Source organism: Eucyclogobius newberryi, unplaced genomic scaffold (genome assembly GCF_026437365.1).
Source record: "Eucyclogobius newberryi isolate DKJ021-1_F unplaced genomic scaffold, fEucNew1.0.hap1 SCAF_14, whole genome shotgun sequence".
In the NCBI taxonomy this organism is placed as follows: domain Eukaryota; kingdom Metazoa; phylum Chordata; class Actinopteri; order Gobiiformes; family Gobiidae; genus Eucyclogobius; species Eucyclogobius newberryi.
The window spans coordinates 12,264,013-12,290,474 of record NW_027315768.1 but is presented as its reverse complement, the minus strand read 5'-3'; the positions used below and the strand labels follow the sequence as shown (position 1 = coordinate 12,290,474).

At 41.3% G+C, this 26,462-nt stretch overlaps 1 protein-coding gene across 2 annotated transcripts; it reads left to right on the top strand.

Moving 5' to 3' along the window:
• Positions 1-286: 286 nt before the first annotated feature.
• tfcp2l1 (transcription factor CP2-like 1) lies at positions 287-21,125 on the top strand. Of its 2 annotated transcripts, none has more exons than XM_072444306.1 (15): positions 287-453; positions 1,057-1,232; positions 1,974-2,047; positions 2,652-2,757; positions 4,023-4,129; positions 4,204-4,356; positions 5,163-5,273; positions 7,163-7,269; positions 8,228-8,276; positions 8,400-8,493; positions 9,921-10,011; positions 18,501-18,583; positions 20,049-20,191; positions 20,701-20,752; positions 20,872-21,125. In XM_072444306.1, exons 1-15 carry the CDS (start codon positions 395-397, stop codon positions 20,907-20,909), a joined length of 1,443 nt encoding a protein of 480 aa, XP_072300407.1. In that variant the 5' UTR covers positions 287-394; the 3' UTR covers positions 20,910-21,125. The 2 variants fall into 2 exon arrangements, with proteins under 2 accessions (XP_072300407.1, XP_072300406.1); XM_072444305.1 differs by having other exon boundaries at positions 289-453; positions 8,225-8,276.
• Positions 21,126-26,462: the final 5,337 nt, after the last annotated feature.

Below are 26,462 nucleotides of genomic sequence, written 5' to 3'. Positions count from 1 at the left end.
CCTGTTATATTTACACATTCACCGCTCTTATCTCCCCTCGCACACTATTGTCTAAAATCACTCCAAACATCAACACGCTGCAGAGTTTAAAGCCTATCTTTAGCGCCTGCTGTGGACGCTGTAAACAAACGCTCGTGTGTGTGTGTGTGTGTGTGGGGGGGGGGGGGGCGGGGCCACTATTAATTCAAAAACCCTGGTGAGGCAGTTGTGGTGGGCGGGCTTTCCCAAAGGTCGCCTGGGGTATGCTAATATCAGCGACGACGTCACACAGCCATGTATAAAACAGGGCTGCGAGCGCGTTGGCTCTTCAAACCTCTCCAGATACAGCAGCAGGAAGAGAAGGCCGTCTCTCCACGTCTCCCTGTGCTCCCGGGACTTCGGACGACTCCAAAACATGCTCTTCTGCCATTCCCAGCCGGAGTCCTTCCACCAGCACTCTGCTAGTTACATTAGGTAAAGCAGCACCCAGTTGACAGTAATCAGACAGCACACGGACACTAGGCGGACACCACAGAGGACAGGAGCGGATAACAATGTCAAAAGCACTTTTCTGCATTTGTTAAATTTGTCAGATTATTGTTTCAAATTCTCTCCACTATAAATTAGGTTTGAAGTCACTTTCATTTTTGTTTCCTTTTGTTGATTGACATTTTTGATTCAAAGAAAACTAGTTTCTCTGATGTTGTTTTGGTTGATTCCCAAAGTTTTTGAATCCAGTGTTAAATTGGTGTTAAAAAATGTTTTAAAATTTCAGAGCGATTTGTCGAAAACATCACTGTAGCAAACGCACAATGTAAACTTTACCATGTCAACAAACACTCGCTCAAATCCATGACTGCAGTTTTTTTTAAGCTAATTTATCATATTTTCATCATTTTTCCAGTTTTACTCTTTGCTCTAGTCTTTTTTTTTTTTTTACCATTGTCCCAAACAACTTGACAGTTCATATATTACTGTTGTGCAACCCCAGCCCTTTGTTCTCTGGATTAAATGATAAGATAAGGGCCGAGCTCTTCCTTATGCGCTGATTGTTAACGTGTCACTTCTGGCTCACAGGGAGGCTTTGGCACCGTTCCTCAAAAACGAGGAGGAGCGTTTTATGGCAGAAAGCAGCAGCAGCAGCAGCAGCAGCAGCAGCAGCAGCAGGAGTAGCCCGTTCCAGTACGTCCTGTGCGCAGCCACGTCTCCGGCCGTCAAAGAGACAGAAGAGACGCTCACTTACCTCAACCAAGGTACTGAGGAGCTGTGCACCAGAGGTCGCGCTGGAGAGATGAGCATCAGCAGAAAAGGGAGAGTTTTATAGTTCAGGGGGTGGAAAAGAGAGAACAACGACAGCTCTGAAACTATCTTAAACATTAAACTTCCTGTTGTCAGGCCTCATTTCAAATAAACAGCAGCAGTTGTATTTGGTTCACAGCTGATCTGTGTCCGACACCAAAAGATGACACTCTTTTTTGATTGGTAATGACGCAGTTTTATGGTTTACACACACTTTTGGCAGAGAAAAAGTCATTAAAAGTTATTACTAGGGCAAGTACCTAATGGCTCAGCAGTTGTAGTGGTTGTAGTAATGATGTACAAGTAGTGGGAGAACGTAGTGCAAACTTTACTTGTGGTTATGGATTAGCCAATATCATTAGTACATGGAGGATTTGGACATGACATTGTTCAATATACAGTTATGTATTCACGCAGATGATTGATCACATGGTTCAGTTCTGGTATTTATCTCCCAAAACGACCTCTGAAACTCTCTTTGTCTGCTTTTTCTCAGATCCTTCAATAATCTCTCTCCTTGATCAAACCGTCCATTTCATGAGCCAAATGTCATATGATGATTTGTCACATGTAATTCAGATTTGGGAAATACAGTGAATCCCTTTAGTTTTCACTCCTGCTCCAGTTTCTGCCTGTACTTTTTTATAAGAGACATTTGAAATCTTTTAATCAGGTGTTTTGTTTTTAAAATGTAGGTCAGTCCTATGAAATCCGTATGCTTAACAGAAAACTAGTGGAGTATTCAGACATAAGCAGCAAATGTGTGAAGGTAGGTGACAGTTTTCTGTATCATTTAAGTTACTATAAACACACGTTCATTGACTGTTACAGTGTAGAAATCTGATGCCAAATATTGCAATAATTGATCAGATTTCTCTCACAAAATGGACAATACTGTACAACACGGTCTAGCTTTGCAGCGTGCTTATCCGAGGGACCTTTGTCAACACTTGGGTTAATTTTTGAAGAGTAAATCCTGCAGACATGCCTCTGTGTTCAGGATGTCACACACTTTAAACTTTAAGCATCCCAGAAACACAAGAACGACACAGGTGGATCTGAGCAAACACATGACGCGTTTATGAGCCCGGTCTGTGCCAGAGCTGAACAGGAGAGTTACTATTCCTCAAGTTTACCAAATCCACAAAATAAATTTAAAAGTGACAAAAACAGCCAAATTAAAAGTAAAAGTATATATATATATTGTATATTTGTTCATACAATTATAGTGTGGCCTGAATAATCACTATTATCAATTGAATATTCTTGTGACATGCGTGTGTTTAGTCCTGCGCTGGTTGGATTAGTACATACAGTGTATATATTGTAGGTAAAAGTACTGCTGTGGGCTGATGTAGTGTCCCTGTGCCCAGAGCATAGTGCGGGTGGTGTTTCACGACCGCAGGCTGCAGTACATGGAGCACCAGCAGCTGGAGGGCTGGAGGTGGAGCCGCCCTGGGGACCGCATCCTCGACATTGGTCAGTTTTGAAAATGACTTTTTTCAAAAACATTCTACATTTATTAGAGTGACATGTTTCCTGTTCAGAAATACTAAGGAACACGTTCTAAATAAAAACACTTAAATAGCATGTTTCCTGAATTAATTCAATTATCGTCAACTCTATCAGACACACAAAAACACATACAATTATATTTATTAAATTGTAATCAATGTTGTGATAAGGGCTTTTTACTCTTGGTCCATTTGAAATGCATCTGAAAACTCAATGTTTTTATCCAGATGAAAATAGATGCTGCATGTTTTACACAACTCTCATTATTTCACTTCCAAACTCTGAACTATCTAAAGGAGAGGAAAGTGCATTCTCTGGGTTCAGACTCACTCCTTCACCTCTTCTTCACCTCCAGTGCTCAAATAATGTTTCTCTCCCCTCCTTCTTCTTCCTCTCCTTTATATGCTTCACATGTATAGTCCTATAGTCTAGTCTGCACATGCTATACACTTCATATAATTACATATATACATTATAACCTTTTATATACACTACACAACATTTTATGATATACAATTCAAGAATAGCAGTGTCTTAAACCGCTATTGCCAGGGATTTGGTGCTTGGTTTTTATGTAGAGGTTTGAGAAATACCATAAGAAACGAAAAGAAGATGCTCTAAGTGGCTTCATGAGTTCCTCTGACAGGGATCTGTCTGAAAGGAGGAGCTTAACACGTCCTAGATGTTTACAGTGCACAGTAGCTGTTGTTAGTTTAGTCTATTGAACTGTGAATTATCACCTGAGTCATACTTTGCATAATTGTTTATGCCCTAAATTGGTAATCTAACTCCTATTGGCATACTCTGATTAGCCTTATTTGTTTCTTTGTTTTGGTTTAGGCCTGAGGATGGCGTTGTAAATGGGTGACAGATTATACCTTAAACCCACATTACTGTTCAGATGTCTTGTCTTGACATACTTTTGCCACAATTAATGGAATAGACATAATTAACAATAGACTTACTGACTGTGCTCGTTTCCATGTGGTTAGCTCCTCCCTTCCTACATATATTATAGTTGTATTTTATTCAGATTAGTGGCGTAACTTATTCACTCTTAAAAGCGTTTGCCCTGTTGACAAAATCCAATGTTCTTTAGCCAATGTCAATAATGATTTTTGGTAAATGTGCAGTTTATATAAGGTGATTGGATCGTAGACACTGGTGGTTGTGAAGAGGAGGAGCTTGGACGGTCTTGGAGAAAAGCATGACTGTAACATTTCTCGCAGACATCCCTCTGTCGGTGGGCGTGCTAGAGCCGCGTTCACACCCGTTGCACCTCAACACTATAGAATTCCTGTGGGACCCGGCCAAGAACGCCTCGGCCTTCATCCAGGTACAGACATCCGGCCATTCCACCGCCACGCCCCGTTCAGAAAAGGCTTTATTACAATCCTCCTTTTCTCTCAGGTGAACTGCATCAGCACAGAGTTCACTCCGAGGAAACATGGAGGTGAAAAGGGCGTGCCCTTCAGGATCCAGGTGGACACTTTCACCACAAACGAACAGGGAGAATATATGGAGCATGTGCAGTCGGCCAGCTGTCAAATCAAAGTCTTCAAGGTACACGCACAACGTATCCTGACACTATAGTCAAAGAACTGAACAGCACCAGTAACAGTGTCGTACCACAGCGCTTACATGTGTTGTATTGTTTTGGCTGATACATCTACGGACAATGACGATTGTACATTAAAATTAACATATTATGTCAAATTGAGTTAATGTGTTCCCCGAAAGGTTACAATGTTGAATCTGAACAAACAAACAAACAAACAAACAACAAACAAAAAAGCATAAAAATGTCTTCTTAAATAACTTTCAGTCCCAATCTGTCTACATTATTTAAAAAAAACCATAACATTTCTGTGTCGTGTGTAAGTTCAAAGTCAAATATAATTGAACGTACTTATTCACAAATCAGTCCATATTTGCTAGTATGAAAAACCTAGCCCACCTGTGCGTTTTAGTTTAAGCTCAATTTTTACAGTGCACACCTCACCATTAATTTAAACCCAAAGTACAAATATTCAGAGGTGAAAGAATTTAATTTGAGAAAATAAGTTAAAATACAGCGGTTTTACTCAAGTTAAAGTATCACATATAAAAATCTTAAAAGTGAAACTATTGAAGTACATGTTAAAGTACCGGAATACAAGAGGTCTTGATAATGTATTTTCCACAGTGTAAATTAATCAAGACTTGAGCACAAAACCTTTAGTCAGGATGTCACTATGAACATGCTAAAAGTAAAGATACCTAAACATTGTACTTACTTTCCACCACTGCAAATGTTACAAAAGATGACATTCAAATTCCATGTTATAACTTATATATAATCATCTTTTTGCGTGTCATGTTTTCCTCAGCCTAAAGGAGCGGATCGTAAACTGAAGACCGACCGTGAAAAGATCCACAAAAAGGACCTTCGGGACCTGGAGAAGTACCAGCTCTCGCACGAGACCACGGTTCTTAAAGAGGTACTGGATCGGCTCCTTCTCTCTTGTCCTCCTCCATGTTTTTAAAGTCCACACTCAGAACTGTCATGAACATCCCGGTGGTCTACACAGCTTAGCAACTTCGATGCGGCCTAATATTGTTTTTGGCTTCCATAAAGCAGCAGAAAAGAGACAAATACGCCAGGGAAGTGCGGTGACTTTTATAGATGGACAAGCCGACCTGGGGTGTTCAACAATATTTAGTGGATCATAGAAAAGTGAAAGGGCGAACGCCAATCGAACTGAGCTAAACTCTCATTTGTGGTAAACGCCTTAAATAAGCCTACTTCACCAACTAATTGAGTACAGGCCCTAATTATAGATTTTATTGGCCAATCACTGATTGCCTTGATTGCGCTGACCGCACGCCACTGACCTATGTGCATTTAGCAGTTGTTAGCTACAGGTTAGCAAACATATCATTAGCCATTGTAGCATGTAGACCTATCGCAGTGATACACACTGTACAGACAGAATCATTAATATGTTGCATAACACACAATGTTTCCTCAAAGTTTGTATCGTCTGTCAATGATTGGAGCTGAACTGAACTGTCACGGAATGGTAGCTCACTAACACTGGATTTATGACAAAACTTGTGATTTAAAGCTACGGTTAAGGTTAGGGTTTAAGGAATGGCAATCAGTGATGATGGAGTTTAGGATTGGTCTACAAGAAATGAAAAGATACCTCCTGGCTAGTTCCGGTTGTCTCAAAAGGGCTGATCTTCACTTATCCTTCCTTTCATTCTCAATGGAATTGCCAGAGTCTTCCTAAAATAAAATTTAAAAAATGTACAGACCCACAGCAGAGAGAGAGTTACAGATGGAGAATCACTGGCAACATGTTGAGACTGATATGTACCATGTAAATACATGCATGGAAAACCACTTCCATGGGAAGTGTCCATGTGTTTTTGTTTCAAAGCTAAAGGCTAACATACATTTACTGTAATATAAAGTAGACAACTTGATTTAAAAAAAACTACAGCGAATGCCAAGTTAATTGTCTTTGTAAAAAGATTAGGTCAGTTTGTAGTGTTATTTTATGATTATCAATTAATTTATGTTTGCATTACCTTACAGACAGAAACACAGGACTCTGTTTTTTAGGAAAAACTAAAGGTTTCGACTCTCATCCAAGAGACATTCTCAATGGGCGGGACCTCCTGATGAAGGGAGTTCATCAAACTAGCCTCTTTGTTTACTATAAGTTCTTTAATGGGCTATCAGCCTCCTATTGTAACCTGGCTCACTCTCTCTCCTCCCTGAGGAACTGAACAGCATCAGAATGCCCTGGGCGTCTACCTCTCCAGGGATTCAAAATTCCATTATAAACAACCGGAACGTTGAATCTTAAACCACCGTTTATATTCAAGGACGGTTTTTCTTTTTTAACAAAGATTGCCTCTTTAACTCCTTCAAACCATATTTTTTCCTTGCTTAGAATCTTCACCTCACTGTCTTCGATAGAGTGGTACAGAGGTGTGACTAAACAGCCACTTCACAAGAGGCTTGATCAGCACAGAAGACATGCTAATTCAGGACCACAGCATCTTAAAGCCACAAACCACTCGATCCAAGACACATCTAATTCTGCTGAAGAATTCAAAATATCTTTGACGTAAAATGTGTGGTTCATTTTAAACTTGCTCAATGTGAAAAAATATTTAGCTTATGACTCATGCTTTTATGTGTGTGTGTGTGTGTTTGTGTTTGCGTGTGTGTGTTTGTGTGTGTTTGCGTGCATGTGTGTGTGTGTGTGTGTTTGTGTGTGTTTGTGTGTGTGTGTGTTTGTGTGTGTGTTTGCGTGCATGTGTGTGTGTGTGTGTGTGTGTGTGTGTGTGTGTTTTTGTGCATGTGTGTGTGCAGTGCTCTCCGTGGCCCGACGCTGTGAACTTGTCAAACCACTGTAACAGCAGTGTCCCTCTGTCTCCGGGTTACCACAGCCCCCCCACACCCTGCTCCTTCACTGAGAGGTGAGACACAGTTTATAGAGGAAAGAAAATGCAGGTATTTTCTGTGGACTTATAGTAAATCTTACTGTGGTGTAAGATGTAGTAGCAAACACAAGCTACACTCACCAGTGGAGTGACTGCCCCCCAGTGGTCAACAGCATCATCTCATTGGTACTGTCTTCTGGGAGAATTCAACTGACAAACCTTTCAAATTATTATAATTCTGCATTCTGTTCATACATCTGTTATATTTAGCTTAATACAATACATCACAATTAAAGGAGACACATTATGTTTTTCAGGTACTTGAACTATAACAGACGTAGATCACCATTTTACATTGTGTTCATTGTAAAACACAATATTGATCTAAAATAGTAGTACTAGTAATACAAACAGGTGCACTGACTTCCTGTCCAAAACTGCAGAACAGACAAGCCCCGCCTCTTCATAGTGACATTCCACTGTAACAAGCAGCAGATTGTCATTTAAATGTTTTTATTTTTGAAACCCGAATGTATCACTCAAAGTCTTGATTTTTAAAATAATCACAACCAACAAAAATGTGGGCAGGGATACGAGGTAGGTGAAAACAGGGATTTCCAGAGCACTCGAGCCTCAGTTGCAGGACAATACAGGATTACTCAAACATGCAGCAATCAATCAAAATACGATAATGATGAGAAAACGCCATTGTCCATCCATCCATCCATCCATTGGATGGATGGATGGATGTTCCATCCATCCAATGGATGGATGGAACATCCGCTTGTTCCCTTTCGGGGTCGCGGGTGACTGGAGCCTATCCCAGTGACTTCGGGCCTTAGGCGGGGTACACCCTGGACAGTGGCCAACTTGTCGCAGGGCAACGCCATTGTCACCAGGTTAAAAACTCATTAAGCTGAAATAAACCCTGCTTCTGTAAAATGTGGCATGTCTAATGTTGCATGTTATCTCCTTCTGCATGCCTCTGTAGCAGCTGTTCCCCAGACCAGCCCGCGGACCTGCTCGTGGCCGGCTGCTCGGATGTAAGTACCAGTCCAGAGTGAAGTCTAAACGGTGCTCTCTTATTCCCTTTGTAGGCCAGTATTTGGAGAGACCGCTGTGCTGCTAAACTCATTACAAGGGCTCTTGTTGTTTTTGACCCGTAGCACCTTCTGGCCACGTCCTCTCCACAGGACACTCAGCAGTGGCTCCTCCAACACAGGTTCACGCCTTTCTCAAAGCTCTTCTCCAGCTTCTCAGGTAACACGGCTCGCCATGTGTCTATCAAAGCACACACGTGTAGAATATCACCTTATACTCTCAACTGAAATGTTACAACTGTTTTTATCTATATTTTTAATCCGCTATTTTTTGTTGTTGTAAGCGATATTGTATAATCCCAAAGTCACTGGGTCCTTCACCCGCGACCCCGAACGGGAACAAGCGGTCGAGAATGAATGTATAATCAAATGTTGAATATATTTCAAACAACATTAACAACAGTATCTTTCCATATACTGCCCATGTTTATGAGGTTGATATTATTACAGCCATTGTTGCAAACATTATATTCAGACACAACAGATTAATAAATAGCCTGAATAAATAAATACACAAACAAACATGTAATTTACAGAAATTGTAGATCCATCAGTAATTTTCATTCATAGTGATACAAAACATCTTCAGTCTAATTGTATATTTCCAGGAAAAATAGGCCTAAAATATGGTTCATTGATTAAATTAGTAGCGGATTGAAGACTATTTGCATTTGACTTGGTCAATGGTGAAATTTATTTCAAAAGAGCCATATTAAGCTTTTTCAGGTATTTAGTATTGAACTATAACATAAGTTATTATTTGATGTTTTATTCTCTGTAAACTGCAAATATTGACCTGAAACGCCTTAGTAATAGATATAGATCCATTGACTTCCTGTTCCAAACTGCAGAACTTCATAGTGACATTTCACTGTGGTTTACTCAAAGTAGGATGAATATCTGAGACAGACTAGATCCTCAGATTGAGAATGACTCTGGAATGAGAGACAAAACGTCTTGTTTTCCTAAAATAGTGTCCACATGACACAACTGAATCTTTTTCTACAATGAATATGAATTCTTCTACTACTATCATTTGGTTTGAGGGGAAATACATTGTAAAAACTTCCAATCAACCTCGCTCAGTGTATTAATGGGTATTTAGATTTTCTTTTCAGAATTCAGTTTTGAAAAACAAATGTCATTTAATTTTTACCTAGTATATAAAATCAGCAAAAACAAAAAAGGGATTCATTTAAATTGTTTGAATGCTCTTATTATCAAGGGAAAGAAGGAACTCTGTTTCTGCCAGTGAATAAAAAATAAAAGCACCACAGGAAGTTATAATTATAACTTTTGGAGTTTAAAGTCAAAAAGTAAAGTGAAAAGCTGAATAATATGACAAACCACCTCAAATGCGTGAACATTACTGATGCATCAGAGACGGCCTCAGAGTACACAAGGGAAAGTGGTCCATCTGAACAGCCGAGTCAAGTTTATGTCTTGGCTGAGTGCTCAAAGAACAGAATTCACAAACATAGAAACTTACTTTGGTGATTCAGTAACACAGCATTACAGGACTTGTCCAGTGGAAGTGGGCTCTTCAGCTCTTCAGAGGGCACAGAGGTAAACTTGAGTGTGTTGCAGGAGCTGACCTGCTGAGAATGAGTCGAGAGGATCTGATTCAGATCTGTGGCCCGGCAGACGGCATCCGGCTCTTCAACGCTATGAAAGGAAGGTCAGTCACTGCAGTGCACGTCATGAAGAGGCCGTTACATACTAGCATAGACTCATTTATAGTATATTTACTCTGTTTAAACTGGTTCTAGTGGAGATAATACACTGGAATGTGTATTTTCTCTACATACAAATAGTTTATTTGTAGAGCACATTTCATACACAAGGCAATTCAAAGAAAAAAATATTCAAATCACAAAGAAATTACATAAATAACTGTCAAGAAATTACACATGAATCAATGCTATTACTTAACAGTCAGAGAACATAATTCAACTTAGAATTTTAAACGACACAGAAACGTCAGTCTTTTGTGTGGCTTGCAAGGGAGAGGAAGGCTTAGCCGAGTCAAGATGTTGTAAGCAACCTGAACGACTTTCCAAAATCACTCTCAGCGTTCCTCCCTCTTACAAGTCATTTTATTAAAATCACACATAAAAAGGAGGCGGGTCACATTTCTCATTGGTCAGCTTCACATCAAGGCACTTGTCTTTTACGACTCTTTGGTATTATCTTTAGAGATAAAAACCTTGGTGAATGTTCTACCCATCTGGTCCCCAGGATGGGAGGAACATTCCTCACGGCTGCTTCTACAACATCTTCACACATGTTATTAGAAAAACATGCCTTTCCCTCCCCCCAGGCTAATGATGCAGATAACTTTTAACACACAAATATAATCATATATTTACATTTTATCACATTTCCCTCCTGTTTATCAAAGCATTAGCCCACTTCCTCATATCCGAACACATCACTCTTTTCAGTTTTCAACATGTTTTTCATATTGGTGTGAACATAATACATTTTACACTCAAAGGGTCATGCACATTAATACTTGTCAGTTTCATCTTCTTCTATAGCTACTAAGGCATAACTATGATGCCCTCGGCTTGTGATCGCTTCTTCCACTGTACGTTCTATAGTGTGTCTACACATTGGTATGCAACAACATCCACAAAACACAAAACAGGCAATTATTACCAACAGTGAGGTCAGTACCGGAACCACGATACCAGTCCACCTGCCGAACCAGCTTTCTAACCATTCTGAGATTTTATTGTCTATTCCAGTGTGTTCTTTCATTTTTCTAGACATAGTTCTCAATTGTGACAGAGTGTTTGTGACTGAGCCGTCCGCGGCTGTATTATTAGGAATGAATGTACAACATTGACCTTTGAAAATCGAACAAACTCCTTTCTTTTCAGCTAATAACATGTCTACTGCCATTCGAGTTTGCCACGCCATTAAAGCGGTGTGATGCAACTGTGACCCGAGAGCAAGTCCTAAATTGTGAGTCAGATTAGTCAACCTTTGTAATTGGAAAGACAGATAATTAATTCTGTCCACATTTTTGTGCGGCGTGATGGGAAATATCGCAGAGACAAGCGGAAGGCCCTCAAACCCTGCTGCTATTTGGTCAGCCAGCTTATACTCATCAGGGACTCCTCTGGGTACTCCAATAGGATCTATATACGTAGTATCAGGTGCTACTGGGAGCATACCAGATTGTCCACTAACGTCTCGCCTTGACCTTTCAGTATGGTTCTGGGTGATGCTTGTTATGACCGCGGCTGGCCACAAGAGCGATACATAGGCACAGAGTCCTACTCCCTTTGCTTCCAAGTGTCCTCTCAGCACGGTGTCCCCACACCACCACCATACATCCTGGCGTTGGGTATCCAAGAGACCTCCTCCCGCTATCTGCACAGTTAGGTTACACATATGAACTGGTACATTTCCCATCTTAAGGCATATTTCATTAACTTTGCATGTAGTTATGTTGTAGCAGACAAAAAAGGCGCTTTTAGGTAATGTAAACAATGTCGGTTGCATATTATTTGTCAATTTTGGAAATGCTCTGTCATAATTGGCACATAGTTTATTATTCATGGTTCTGTTGGCTAGGTGTTGGACGCATGTCGTGTTTACTATTATCGCATCTACTAATAATAATTGTGGTCGTGCTGTCATGCATATTATGCAATCCTTTCGCAGAGGTCTTGCCACTGCTAATGCTTCTTGTATCCACATATTTGTTGCAATATGTGCACCCGTTGCCATGTATAGAAAGGTGTCTGGCGTTAATTGCTTTTTATTGGTAACTATTATGGATCCCCCGCATTGCCCTTCCTACTGTGTCTAGTGTCTGAGCCTGGGCCTGATTGCTTGAGATCGCTACAACACATACAAGAATATGACAGAATGGATCCAGAGCTGGTCCTGGAACCCACCAATACAGTCTGAATACTTCACATTCTGTCTTATTTTGATGATTGTGTAGATTTACCGTAATTAACACATTACCACAAGTCTGAGCCATTTCTATTTTACCTTTCCATCTTTGTGCGGTGGCTGTAGTAGCGTATGGCTCCCATGATTTTCCTGAATATGCCATTGTGTTTTCCCAGCTACTATCTTGCTGCCCCACCATCATATACATTTCATACTCTTCTACATCAATTTGATCACTTATTTTCTTCCCCCTGTATTTCAGATCTGCGTATGGAATTTCAAAAATGTATGTTTCATTCACAGGTATACACAATTGTGGCATCCAAGTGGATGCTGATCTATTAGAACATGGGTTGGGTGCCCAGAGTACCTTTGGCTTGCTGTTTGTTCTCTCACGTGGTCCCGACTGTCCGATGCATAATACAGGTGTCAGCACCCATATTACCGCCGTCGCTGCGATGATGATAACACGTACGTCTTTTTGCTGTCTCTGGCTCCCGTTCATTGTAGCAGAGTGTAGCACTTTACGCGCTGTGGCCTCTGTGTTCACTGCATACAAAAATGAAGAATACACTGAAGTCCTGCGTCTTGTAGATCTTATGGATCTGCCGCTGTGTTGTCCGCCGCTGTGTTGTCCGGCGCTGTGTTGTCCGGCGCTGTGTTGTCCAGACATTTCTCTCACTTTCCCATGAGAGCACCCATGTTCTCGTCCCTCCAATGGTCGGTGTGAGGACGACACGGTGTGGCTCCGTCCACTGGCTGTCCCACTTGGATCGTCTCTGTAAACACCACATCTCCAACACGTTCTGCTGCGGTAATAAACAAAGTCTTTTCGACAGTTCAGTGTATTTCAAACAGTTTTCTTGTTTACAATTTTTTTTTTAGTAATTGTTGATTCGGAACATTTGTTTACACATACATCCCCCCTTTTGATAAATGGCTTTGCCCATTTGTCAAACTTCTACATAATTCTACATTTAAACAAAATTCAATAATCCAGATAGTTTACAACGTTCACTAATCCAAGATGTAATCAAGGAAGAGATGGAATTGCGTCTGTCACTCCACTCCGCAATGTCACCTCTTGACCTTTCACAGTTCAGTGGTCACATCCCTGGCTGAGCCCCCCCTTCCACGGCTCTGGGCCCCCCCTGTGTGTCTGTAATCCGACACTGCCAAACCTATCTGTTTTACCACCATTTGTTTCAAACTCCAAATGTTTCAAACTCTAAATGTTTGGTCTCCACGTGTGCGCGCGTATGTATGTATGTATGTATGTGCAATACAAATACATCAAACAATAATAATTATCTCAATAATTCCCCCGTTGAGCTGGCCTTAAGGGTCAGTTCACAACTAAGAATTCTTCACATAATTAATAATTTCACATCTCCTCTGTGGTGTGGCCTGAATAAAGTCACCCATCTAATGTAATATGTGCTAATCTTCTATATGTGCTTCAGGTGAGTTCCAAACTCAATCTCTCACACCTGCTCGTGTGGTGCTTTACAAACATTGTGTATTAGTTTGTTCTAGCAAGTCTATATGTGTATAACTATCGAAATGATCCTAAACCTTCCCCTTGTACATAAGGCACATCATTTTATCAGTCTAACCATCTCTTGCCTCCGTCCTGAGTCCTATAATGTTTAAGTCCTGTTATCACTGGTTTTCATAACTTCTATAACGTCTAAATTTAGATGATATTGTCTAATTTAAATCTATTCAATTCTTGATTGAATCTCAACAATCCTTCAGGTATTTAATTTAGAATGTCAAATTCTTTCCCTGTTAATTTTAACTTTTCCTATTACCCATCACGTCAACCCCCCCTGAGGTGGTGTTGCTGTTAATTGTCACTGTGATACGTAAAGATAACGGACATCTTGTCCATCCTGTCCTCTTGCTAATCTGCTTTCTCCCTTCTCCTGTGTTTTCCCAGTCTTTAGCTCGTCTGTTATCTTTGACTATCTGTCCCATATCCTCCCACCTGGCATTGTTTGCTTTAGTTAATGGCAGATGCCGTTTTTCCTGGGAGGACATTAGCAATGTTACGTTTTCACTCACGTCTACATCGCAATACGAGGTTCCCTCATGATAATACAGATTAGTCATTGTAATAATCTGCGGACCTAGTTTATTCACAGCTTCGTCGTAAGTCATGTCTGGTCCTGGTGTGGCTTTGTAACGCAACGTCATTTGTAACTGATCTCGCTTTCTAATGTCACGGGGGCTGGTTGTGTTTTCTTTTGCCAATGTCAACAGTGTGGTTACTATTTCTCCTGAGTCACCTGTAGGTAAATCTAGTGTCCATGAATAGTATGGCAATCCTGTCCGTTCTGTGACATGCTCCGCTGATGGGTTCATGTAACGGGTGTTTTATAACGGTCATTGTCCCGTCTGTCAGAGGCACTATTGCCATTTCTAGTGCTGTTGTTAGGTCTCTTCCTAAAAGATTATGTGGACACTTTGAATCCATCACAGCTGTTGCTAAAATTTCTTCCCCTGTCTCTTCCCACCTAAATTTAGTAGGTACACTCAGTGGATTTCTTTTTGTTTGTCCATTTGCTGATATCATCTTTACTACAGCCTCCCCTGGTGCAGTCACACCTACACTGTCCGTTCTGCTCCTGTGTCGACTAAGAATATCAGTAATTTCCCATTTACCCATATCGTCACTTCAGGCCTGTGTTTATAGTTGACATATTCTAAATTTAAAAACATTTCTGTCTCTTCGTCCCCCTCATTCTTTGTCTGTTTCTTGTCCAAGCCACCCTCCTTTGTCCTGCACTCACTTTTCCTATCTAGTCATGCCTCTTCCTCTTCTTCACTATCCTCCTCAGTTCTTCTCCTGTCCCTCTTTTTGTGGCATTTATTCGCCACATGTCCAGTTTTGTGACAGAGAAAACACTTTCCCAATTTCCAATCCTCCTCTCTTTGTTCCTCTCTTTTCTTATCTCTATATCCCCCTCTGTAACCTGTTTTCCCCCTTGCTCCCCTCTTTCCTACGCTTGTCTGGACGCATTCTTCTAATGGCACCATAACATACACCTCTGTTAATTTACTTTTTTTCTGTTTTTCTTTTTCCACTGATTCTGCATGCACTGCTTGTTCTGTGAACTGTTCGAGTGTTCCTGTTGCCATGTACATAATTTTTCTTCAGCCACCATTGGATTTGGGGCTTAAGTCCGTCCATTACTGCTCTTTTCAACTGCTGCTGATAAACGCTATCAGCAGCTGCGTCTTCTGGGATTCCACTGTTATCTTTAAATATCCCCGTAAGCCTGCATCTAAACTCTTGAACTGTTTCTCCATCCCCCTGTTTAGTTTGCGCTATCTTCAGGTAATCCGCCGGCCTCGTAAAATGTGCCCTTGCCCTGCCCCAAACTCCCCCTCCTGCTCCTTCTTGCAATCTGGCCATTGTCGTAGCCCCATCCCCCGGTACATCATTATATGGTCTAGCTACTCCTGCATTGAACGGATCCCAATTCCCCTTTAATTGTATCCAATGAAGGCCCAGATGTTGCATTAGGACCTGTTGTATTTCTGCCTCATTTAGTCTGTACTGTGTTATCAGGAGTGATAATTCATTAAGACATCTATCAATGTGTACATTTGGTTTCGTTACTCCCTCTAGAGCGGCCTTAACGTCACCTAAAGTCCATGTCCTGTACACGTATGTCGTCCCTCCCGCCCCGTCTGGGACTTCAATTGCTGGATATGCCTCTGCTGTTGAATATTCCTCACAGTATCTTTGAGGTTTCTTTAAACTTTCACGATCCCGCAACACTCTGCTCGATCCTTCCTTAAATGGATCAGCCTGCACTAATTTTGCTCCCTCTGGGGCATAATCTACGGGAACACTTAACGTAGGTAGTGCTGGATACAATTTTGATACTGGCTTTGGGTAAGTATTATATGGAGGAGGACTTTGTTCTACCGGTAATTTTGCTTCCCAATTTTGAGCTCTTTTCTGTTGTCTAAAAGTTGACACACTCTCTTCGTCATGTGAATGTGCCTCTACTGCTTCCTGGATTTCCCCTGGTCCTGGTCCCGCCTCCTCCCCCGGCACCAGCAGTGGGGGTCGTCGCTGCGGCCAATTTTCCCCAATATTATCTTCTTTTCTAGCAACTGCAAAAATACCGGTTCTTTTTTCCAGTATTTCCTTTCTTTCTGCTCGTGATCTGGATTCTTTTAACCAGGCCTGAGCGGCTATTATCTGTTTTCCTGGGTTTTGTTTAGTTCTTCCCTTCATGCCATCATGAGTTATCAACCCTCCCATTAATCTTTCTGTCGCTTCTACTCCTAAAGTCCCATTAAACCCGTATTTCTTCCTCCATTTTTGGAGAAATTTTACAGTTTCTGGATTATACTTGCGCATCCATTCAGCATCTGTCAGATCCTCATCTCTTTTGACCTTTCTTTTGTCTTTTGGTCTTACAGTTTGGGGTGACAATTCTGGCTCCATCATTATTTGGTCTCGGTCGTCTGAGAGAGATGCTACTTGCTTTACAGTCACGGTTAATGTCAAGCTTCTAGAGAAATTCCTTATTAGATTTCTCCGGACATAAACGTGGTGTTTAAGATTCACCCGTGACTGCAAATTTTAGATCTCTCAGAATAACGCCTTGTGACCCTTGTATGATTAATTGTGATTCACACTTGTTAGTTAATCACTTATTAATCCTCATTCACACATTCACACTTCTCTCTTACTTACTTCGCTCGTGCACAGCGCTTACATTCACACATATTTCCTCAGTAATATTAAACTGGGTATTTCCTCAGTAATACCTAAACTGCGTATTTCCTCAGTAATATGAAACTGGGTATTTCCTCAGTAATACCTAACTGCCTAAAATATTTCCTCAGTAATATTAAACTGGGTATTTCCTCAGTAATACCTAAACTGCATATTTCCTCAGTAATATGAAACTGGGTATTTCCTCAGTAATACCTAACAGCGCATAAAAGCATACAATATTTTTCCAGTAAATATCAAACTAAATGCATAAAACGTTTTATGGCTAACTCTTTTTCACACAAAATTTTTCTGACCTCTTTGTCGTCTGTTCTCCGCTGACTCGAAACGACGGGCTGTCCTCGCGGAGAATGAGGTGCGATGGGCGGCCACGGGAAAAGTGGACTTCTTTCAGCTGTACACAGACTTCACCGATTCACCCGTCAATCTCCGCGAAGGGCAGCTGGTCATCCGGCTCGAAGGACCACTAAAATGTCAAGAAATTACACATGAATCAATGCTATTACTTAACAGTCAGAGAACATAATTCAACTTAGAATTTTAAACGACACAGAAACGTCAGTCTTTTGTGTGGCTTGCAAGGGAGAGGAAGGCTTAGCCGAGTCAAGATGTTGTAAGCAACCTGAACGACTTTCCAAAATCACTCTCAGCGTTCCTCCCTCTTACAAGTCATTTTATTAAAATCACACATAAAAAGGAGGCGGGTCACATTTCTCATTGGTCAGCTTCACATTAAGGCACTTGTCTTTTACGACTCTTTGGTATTATCTTTAGAGATAAAAACCTTGGTGAATGTTCTACCCATCTGGTCCCCAGGATGGGAGGAACATTCCTCACGGCTGCTTCTACAACATCTTCACACATGTTATTAGAAAAACATGCCTTTCCCTCCCCCCAGGCTAATGATGCAGATAACACACAAATATAATCATATATTTACATTTTATCACAATAACAAATACATATTTTACTTGTAAAAACAAAACAATATAATGACAACAGCATTAAAGTATATATAATTTACAATATTTTGTCAAAACATAATTATATTTAAGATTTTAAAAAACAAAATGGCCTATTTTTCCCATTTGGATGTTTGTTTGTGATGTTTATACTTTAAACTTCCTGTTGGACATGAGCAGCAGATGGTACATACAGTAGATAGGTCATTCCAAAACTGTTATCTAGCAACCATACTGTTTAAACAAAATTACACATTAGTTATGATCCAACAATTAGACCTGACACCTGATTGAATTATAGTTTAAATTGACAGAAAAGTTAAGTGTAAACTGTTCATTTTGGATGGAATGTTGATGACATCACAGAAGGATTCAATTTCTCTTCACAAACTGTAACTTGACTGATGTAAAACAGTGATGAATATTTACCACAGACTCTATCCCACCAAACTAACTCATAATTAGAATCTTTCATGATGTGATGTTTGTGGTTTGTACGTCATAAAGTCATAAAATGCTTTCCTCCTCTAGGTACATACAGCCCCGTCTCACCATCTACGTCTGTCAGCAGCAGAGCAGGAGTCCAGCCTCACTCAAAGCTGTGGGAGGAGACAGTAAGTGCAAACGCCACTATTTGAATGGCTCGTTGCGATTAAACATGTGAGAAGGCTTCAAGGGTTTAAAGACTTTAATAGATACAAGAACATTTCATCTATAATACAATCAGACTTGTTTTTTATATCGCTTTTTATGTTGCACCGTTACATACATTCAGGCGTGACTGTTGTCAGTTGAAAGGACTTTAAGATGTAAGATTAATATGGCATAAATTTGTGGAGCCAATCCATAGTTATTAATGATAAGGTCCCATATGTAATCATTTGAGGATTTCTGATATGGAGAGGTAAAGGTTTGTAGATGTCAAAGGTTACAACCACCTCGAGGCACTGTAAACTGAGAGGAATTCAAAATGAGACCAGTTTAGATTTGTTTATAATTGGGAGCTACATTATTAATCCTTCTCACGGGCTTTAGAGCTCCAGCACCACGGGACGAAATCGCATTGTGCAGGGAAGAAACAGCGGTAACAAATGAGACTGAAATTTAGCTTCTGGAATCTATCTTTGTCATTAAATGAAACCATAAATAACAACGAATCATATTAAACTCTAATGACCCTGACCTGGTCCGTGCTCTTAAAGAGTTTAGACCGCTTAGATCGGGCCCTAAATCATCTAATATCATCAAAAATCTGTGTGAAAAATGCATTATTATAAAGTTTACTCATATTGATTTAAATGATGTGATCTTGAAAAAATAGTGGGGGAAATGAAATGTGAAGCTGTTTTCCCTGAAGGCAGACACATGTCAATCAATGTAAGAAACACCCGGAAATCATTGATTTAACTTTAGTTTGTGATTTTAATAAACAGACAATTGTTTCAGTATTTTTGAAAATAATTTGTGCTTAATTGATTATAATAATAATTAATAGAATCACCAATACACAATCTTAATAAAGATTTTGAAATGTTATGAGACAATAATTAAATCATTCCCTGAATGAAAACCCAAATCAAAGCAGAAATACTTTGTAGCTTAAGTTTTGTTGTAGAAATTCATTTTCCTCGTCGAACTGGAGCTTTTTCAATCCAATAAAAGGCCTTGGCTTTCTTTTTCCCTCCATCATTTGTAAATCCTGATGCACAAAAAGAATCCCCAATCTCTGAAACGCCAATAAAGTTTGATCATTACATCCGACACAGTTTGTTTCTCTGTGAATTCAGCTGCTCTGTCCCAGTGTGGAGCGCAGGCCAACCACAGGAACTCTCTGTGCTTTCAATTTAAACATTTGGTTCTTGTGTAAAGTGTTATTATTCATCCAACTGTCATATCATTTGATAGAAAACAAATAATACATCAAACAAATCAAATGAAAGAATTGAGGTCTATTAAGCTGTGGTGAAGGTCGTGGTTTGGAATCCATCAAGTCAATAAAGCTGTTGTGACCCGTGTAAGTGAAATAAATAATGCAATTTAATGCAAAGATATCACAACCTTTTTCCTTGTTCTCTTCAGTCTACCACGCCCTGTACTTGGAGGACCTCACGTTGTTGGATTTGACTGATAAACTGTCCATGCTGTTCAACATCGCACCCCAGAGAATCATGCACGTCTACAGCCAGAAGCCCACGGGGATCCACGTCTTAGTCACTGACGAGGTGTGTTCCAACAGCACATCACAAAGCTCCAGGTTCAAAAAGTTGTGCATTTACAAACTCCTTTTATGTAGAACTAGAGACGGAGGGATTTCTGAAATAATTGGGAGCTGCAGTAACTGGTGTGTCCTGTTTTCCACCATGAACAGATAAACAAACCCTCCAGTTCAGCTGCCGTTAGAACTCCTCTGTTCAATCAAACCTTAAAGTCTCACCTTTTTGAAAATGTAATCCATTTTCACGAGCAACAATCACTGCCTGAACACGGCCTTTGTACAGAAAAGGTATTGACTTCATTACTTCCCCACAAGATTGGTCTCAATCTGTTTGTCCAACGAATAAAATCCATTAAAACAATTAGGTCCAATAAAATAAATGGTGTGTGTTTCCGGTAACATTGAAAACAAATTCAGGTCGATTTTTCATTTCTTATGCCTGTATCAAACCAATTATAGCTTTCAGTGCAATATCCCTGCTACGGAAGCTAAACGGAAGTGACTTTTTTGTTTCAGATGGTGCAAAACTTTACAGAGGAAACTAGCTTTTTCATCAGCACAATAAGAGGTAACTGACAATGAAATCTGTTAACTTTAATACTGAAAATATAATGTCCAAACTGAAAATAATTATGCTTGAAACAACATTGGATAGTAAATTAATCTAATCTGTTTCTTTTTCCACAGATGAAAACACAAATAGCTACCACGTTGTTTTAAAATGACTACTAACAATTGTACAGCCTGTAAATACCATATTTGTATGTAATATTTTCTGTTTCTTGGATGATTTCGGACTTTTGCCTGACCTAAGAGGTTTGTTCACGTACTTTTGGTTACAGTATTGTAATTAAGACTATTGCAGCAAATCCAATTGGCTAATGATGTGAAAACTATATTGTGTCTGCACAGCCATGCATACGATATAAAAGGTGGTTTTCCTGTTGTGTGAAGCACTGTGAAACTTGCCTTGCCTCATCCTGTTGCCCCACAACATTAAAATTAGGTCAGACCAATGATTTTTGTTCTGTCACATGTATTTTTCAAATAAACTGAATTGCATTGTAACTAAATAAAAAAGGACAGTCATTTTTGGTCGTCATTTGATGATTGCTACCAAGGGACAACCATATTTTGATAACTCATCATCCATGCGAACAACAGATGGAAATTAGCATCTTTGCTATAACATAATAATAATAATAATAATCTACAACGAGCTCTAAACAGTCATCTGGCATTTACAAGCAGACAGCAGCAGCAGCACAGTCCATGGGTCAATTCTAATCTTTGAATGTGATATTTTTCTGTGAAATAATCCTAAATTCTCGCTGCCCGGTCGCCCCCCTGTCACCCCCTGTCGCCCCCCTGTCTAATTATAATTTTTAGCAACTTTTTGTAGTCAGGCGAAGAACAAAACCGTGTCCTGAACATTTCTCGTGTAGCATTCCAGAGATAGAAAGGTACATTACGCAAGCAACAAAGCTTTTTAAAAATGTGACCGGCCGTATGAAACCCAGTTACATGTCTACCCGGAGACATTTTGAGTTATTCACAGATTCTGAAAGTGTGAATTCAAAGCTTTCCAATGATGTCTCACTCATGTAGATCTGATAATATTTGAGTAAGTTGTGGTCATTTGAATGTAAACAACTCTCAAACCCATTCACTGAGAAAACGGGGCTCAAAGTTTCTCACCGGAGTGAGCCCAGAGTCACAGGGGGCGGGGCTCATTTGCATCTCATTGAGATAAGTCCTCCCCCTGTCACACTGACACCACCTTCCCCCTACAGCTGTCACTCAAGACTCAAGAGGAGTGTTGTTATTGATGGTAACTGGACTTGAATCAGAATTAGAAGTTACTATATTAAAATGGAAATACTTGGATTACAAAAGGCCCTGAATAGAATCAAAGAATCAGAATGAGAATAGGGTTCATTGCATTTGTCGATAAACATAATTCACAGGTGATTCACCAACAATGGTGCACTGAATGATTCAACACAAACAACAAAAGATAAGATAAGATAAGATAGCCTTTAATGTTACAACGCAGTAGATACAGGGGGAAAGGACAGTAACTTATAGGAAGTTTAAAAAACACTCTTAATAGAAGAACTCTTATAAACCGATGCCAGGGCCAGGTATACGAACTGCAACGGGTCCATGGCTTTGAATATATGAGATATGAGATAATAGATATGATATGTACACCACCAGAGTCCAATTACATCAGAGATCACATCCTCATCCTCTTCTTCGTCTGTGCACTCTTCTGTGCTGTGACTCTCGGCTCTTGGCATCAAAGCTGTAAACAAATAACAGGACATTTAAGAAATGGCTAACTATTTCACATAAAACACTCATTAACTATTTTGTTTTTTAACACAATGTGAGAGTTTCAATATAAATACCTGAAGTGCTGATAACTCTTGATCTTTGGAAGCCGTCTGAAGAAGGGACTCAGATGCTTCTGCCAGTCCAAGTTCTTGACAAACACTTTGCCATCCGCCGTTCCAACAAGCTGTGGGATACTGAGGTGAGACTCAGGAGAGCTGTTTTCCACTACCTGATGACAAGGGCGACACTGTAAAAAAATGAGAACAGAAGAAACATATCTTAAGCAGAGAGCAGCACTGAAGTTTTGCAAGGCTAATGTTTACACATTACAGTAGTCAAATAATATAAACTAACCTCAGCGATGTCTTCCAAAGTGTCAACCCTGGTCTTCATGTATGCTCGCTTGATAATCTGATGATCTGTGCGTGGCCTGCAGCTTCTGATGTGTGGGAGAAGCTGTTTCCACAGTGATCTGAAGCTTGATGTACAAACTGCAGGCTCACCTGAAAAACAGATGTTGCTTATGGTTAATTATACTCTAATCATTAAAACACGAAAATCACCAAAATAATGTTTTACACTTACCACGCTCCTTAGCAGACTTCACGTAGAGACAGGTCATGTCAGTCAGGGTGTCTTTGCCAATTCTGAAAAGGGGGATAAAAGGATTAGGGTTAACAGTAATATGGGAATAACACGCTTCACAGATAACAGTTCACATTGTGACGTTAACGGTGTATTTAAGATGCAAAACGCGGAGATATTGGGACATCTGCCCTCGGCTAGCGATGCTAGCTAGCTCACTTGAGATAACACTGCTCGTAAAAGCAAAACACTTGCAGAACAGCACACCAAAACATAAACATACACTTGAGTTTAAAACCGGCGCACATTAAAGTGATTAAAAGTGGGTGTTTTAGTCGCAAAGCTTACCTGGTTCAGCCATCCTGTTGTCTCTCCCAACACCGTGCAGAGACACACAGGAAGCTGATAATGGCCAGGCAAGCGCGTGATTGGTTCGAGTGACGCAGTGCGTAAGCCACGTGACCAGAAGTGGTATCGGGAGTTGTAGTTTTTTTCTCTTCCCTCGCCGAAAAATAACCCATAACATAGCAAAGTTTAGCTTACAACTTAGCTCCGAATAGCTGCGTTTAGCTCCGGGCCTAACAGCCGGTTTAGCACCATAACACAGACACAAAGCACGACCCACGGGTCAAGAAATACTACATAAGTATATAATTTGTACAGACAAAACGCCGAAAAATAACCCGATAACATTGCAAAGTTTAGCTTACAACTTAGCTCCGAATAGCTGCGTTTAGCTCCGGGCTGTGGGGGTAACTGCCAAATTTGGGGAAAAAAAAGTAAAATGCTGTTTTTCTCAGTTTCACCGAGGCCGACTTGGTCCGACAATTGCGGTGGCGAGTCACAAATGTTAAATATTGAGGCTGACATCAGTGAGCTAAACATGCTAAAGACGTCAATCTGCGTTTCATCCATATAAATAACGGTACGGCTGCATTCCTCCACACAGAGGAGGAAGAGAGGCTCACGTGTCACGTGTCGCTGGTTTGACGACAGTTATGTGTTATGTGAGTGCTTTGAAAAGAAAAGTCCTGTTAATCTCCATTCAACAGACAAATATATCATCACAGAATCTGTTGAGGACATTGCTGAAAAATTGCAGTAAAAGGCCCAATGGACGATTTTTCAGCAATTTGAGAACGTTTATTAGCGCGACGGATCGCATCGCATCTCTCGTCTCCTGTAGATTTCCGTCTTCTTCTGAGTCAGCTGGAACAGTCTTTCTCCGTCTTCATTTTGTCCCGTACACTGAGGGAACTATATTATGATAGATCAGTGCGCGGAAACATGGGGACGAGCCACACGCGGCTGCAGGTGAGCGGTAGGTGCGTTTTATGATTGATACGTGGCAGGACTAATCGACAGTCCACGCCACGAGGAAACAAGACTCAGATTTGGGCAAAAAAATCGTCCATTCAACCTTTTAACAGGAAGTACCAGCTGCGCGTGTTCTGCAATGGAAGAACTAATGATGAGGACCCCTCAGAGATAAATCTGTGGTTGATGGACAAAGGAGCCTCGGTTCGAAATGTGATTTCCTTCCTATGTCGAAAAGATGTTCTTCGAAGCAAGAAGTTTCTTGTTGTTTTTTTACTATTATCAAGGGTAAATGACAAAATGGATCCTCTGGTGGAGACCTTCAGTACATTTTATCAGGAGCTCAAAGGCACTGAGCAAATCCTTTGTATTTGTGATAATGAGAATGCATTTACCTCCTGGAAAGACTTGATTGACGCTCGCTGTGAAGTGGACATCTCAAGTAGATGCATCTATGAGCTCAGTTTTGCAGAGGTCAATGGCACCATCCTCAGCCTTTTGTCAGAGAACCGCAGGAGCAAACGATTCCTCCCAGGAGCTGGAGGGGGCAAAGTGCTTCTCCAGAAGAAAGTGGAGCGACAGCTCTTTACTCTGGATGTTCTGTGTGTGAATCAGTGTGAAGGAGGAAATGAGGACCAAGTTGCCATCGAGCAGAACTTCTACAGAGGAGGAGAAGTATCCTGGTGGAATTTCTATTTCTGCGAGCAGCCTGGCTCCATGCAGTTTATTAAAAGGGACAAATTTGCCTACATAGTTGACACACTCATTCCAGACTTGTGTTCTTTGAGAAAAGCATGCGTCCTCTTGAACCTCCTGCACCTGCCTGGATGTGGTGGCACCACTCTGGCCAAACATGCTCTGTGGGCTCTCAGATGAAAGTTCCGCAGTGCTGTGCTGATAGTCAAAGATGCAGACCCTGTTACAGTGGCAGAACACGTGGTCACCCTCCTGCAGTGTGGCTGTAAAGAACAAGAACCTCAAGTGCCTGTCCTGTTGATGATTGATGACTTTGAAGACATGGAGAAAGTCTTCTACTTACAACAGCTCATTGAAAAACAGTGTTTGAACAGCAGCGTCCAGTCCAGGTCCCCACAAGTGATCCTCCTCAACTGCATGAGATCTGAACACACTTCTGGCCCATTTGATCCAACTGAAGACACTGTAATCATTGGAAATAAACTCACTGATGATGAGCAGAAACAGTTTGATCAGAAACTTGCAGAAATGAAAAACAAGCATATGAATATTTCTAGCTTTTATTGTGGTTCAATTGTGGTGATTTTTTTGTTTGTTGACTGTGACAGTGCGCCCTAACCGCCCCGTCATCTCTTCTCCCCGGCGTGCGTGCCCGGCTCTCTCACGGCCCGAGAGTGCCGCGCACGGAGCGGAGCGCGCGCGGTGCGCTCTTCGTATTGCGGAGCGCCCAGTTAGTCGAATCACAAACCTTCACTTCCCTGAACTGTTTCCCCACTGGCCGGACACTTTTCCCCTCTGTAAAGCGTTCACACACTCGGCGCCTACGCACCACGCTCGCCTGCTGCTGCTGCTGCTGCTGCTGCTGCTGCTGCTGCTGCTGCTGCTGCTGGTGGTGCTGCTGCTGCTCCTGCTGCTGCTGGTACTGGTGCTGCTGCTGCTGGTGCCGCTGGTGCTGCTGCTGGTGCCGCTGGTGCTGCTGCTGGTGCCGCTGGTGCTGCTGCTGCTGCTGCTGCTGCTGCTGCTGCTGCTGGTACTGGTGCTGCTGCTGCTGCTGGTGCCGCTGGTGCTGCTGCTGGTGCCGCTGGTGCTGCTGCTGGTGCCGCTGGTGCCGCTGGTGCTGCTGCTGCTCCTGCTGGTGCTGCTGCTGCTGGTGGTGCTGCTGCTGCTCCTGCTGCTGCTGCTGCTGCTGCTGGTGCTGCTGCTGCTGCTGGTGCTGCTGCTGCTGCTGCTGCTGCTGCTGCTGCTGCTGCTGCTGCTGCTGCTGCTGGTGGTGCTGCTGCTGCTCCTGCTGCTGCTGGTACTGGTGCTGCTGCTGCTGGTGCCGCTGGTGCTGCTGCTGG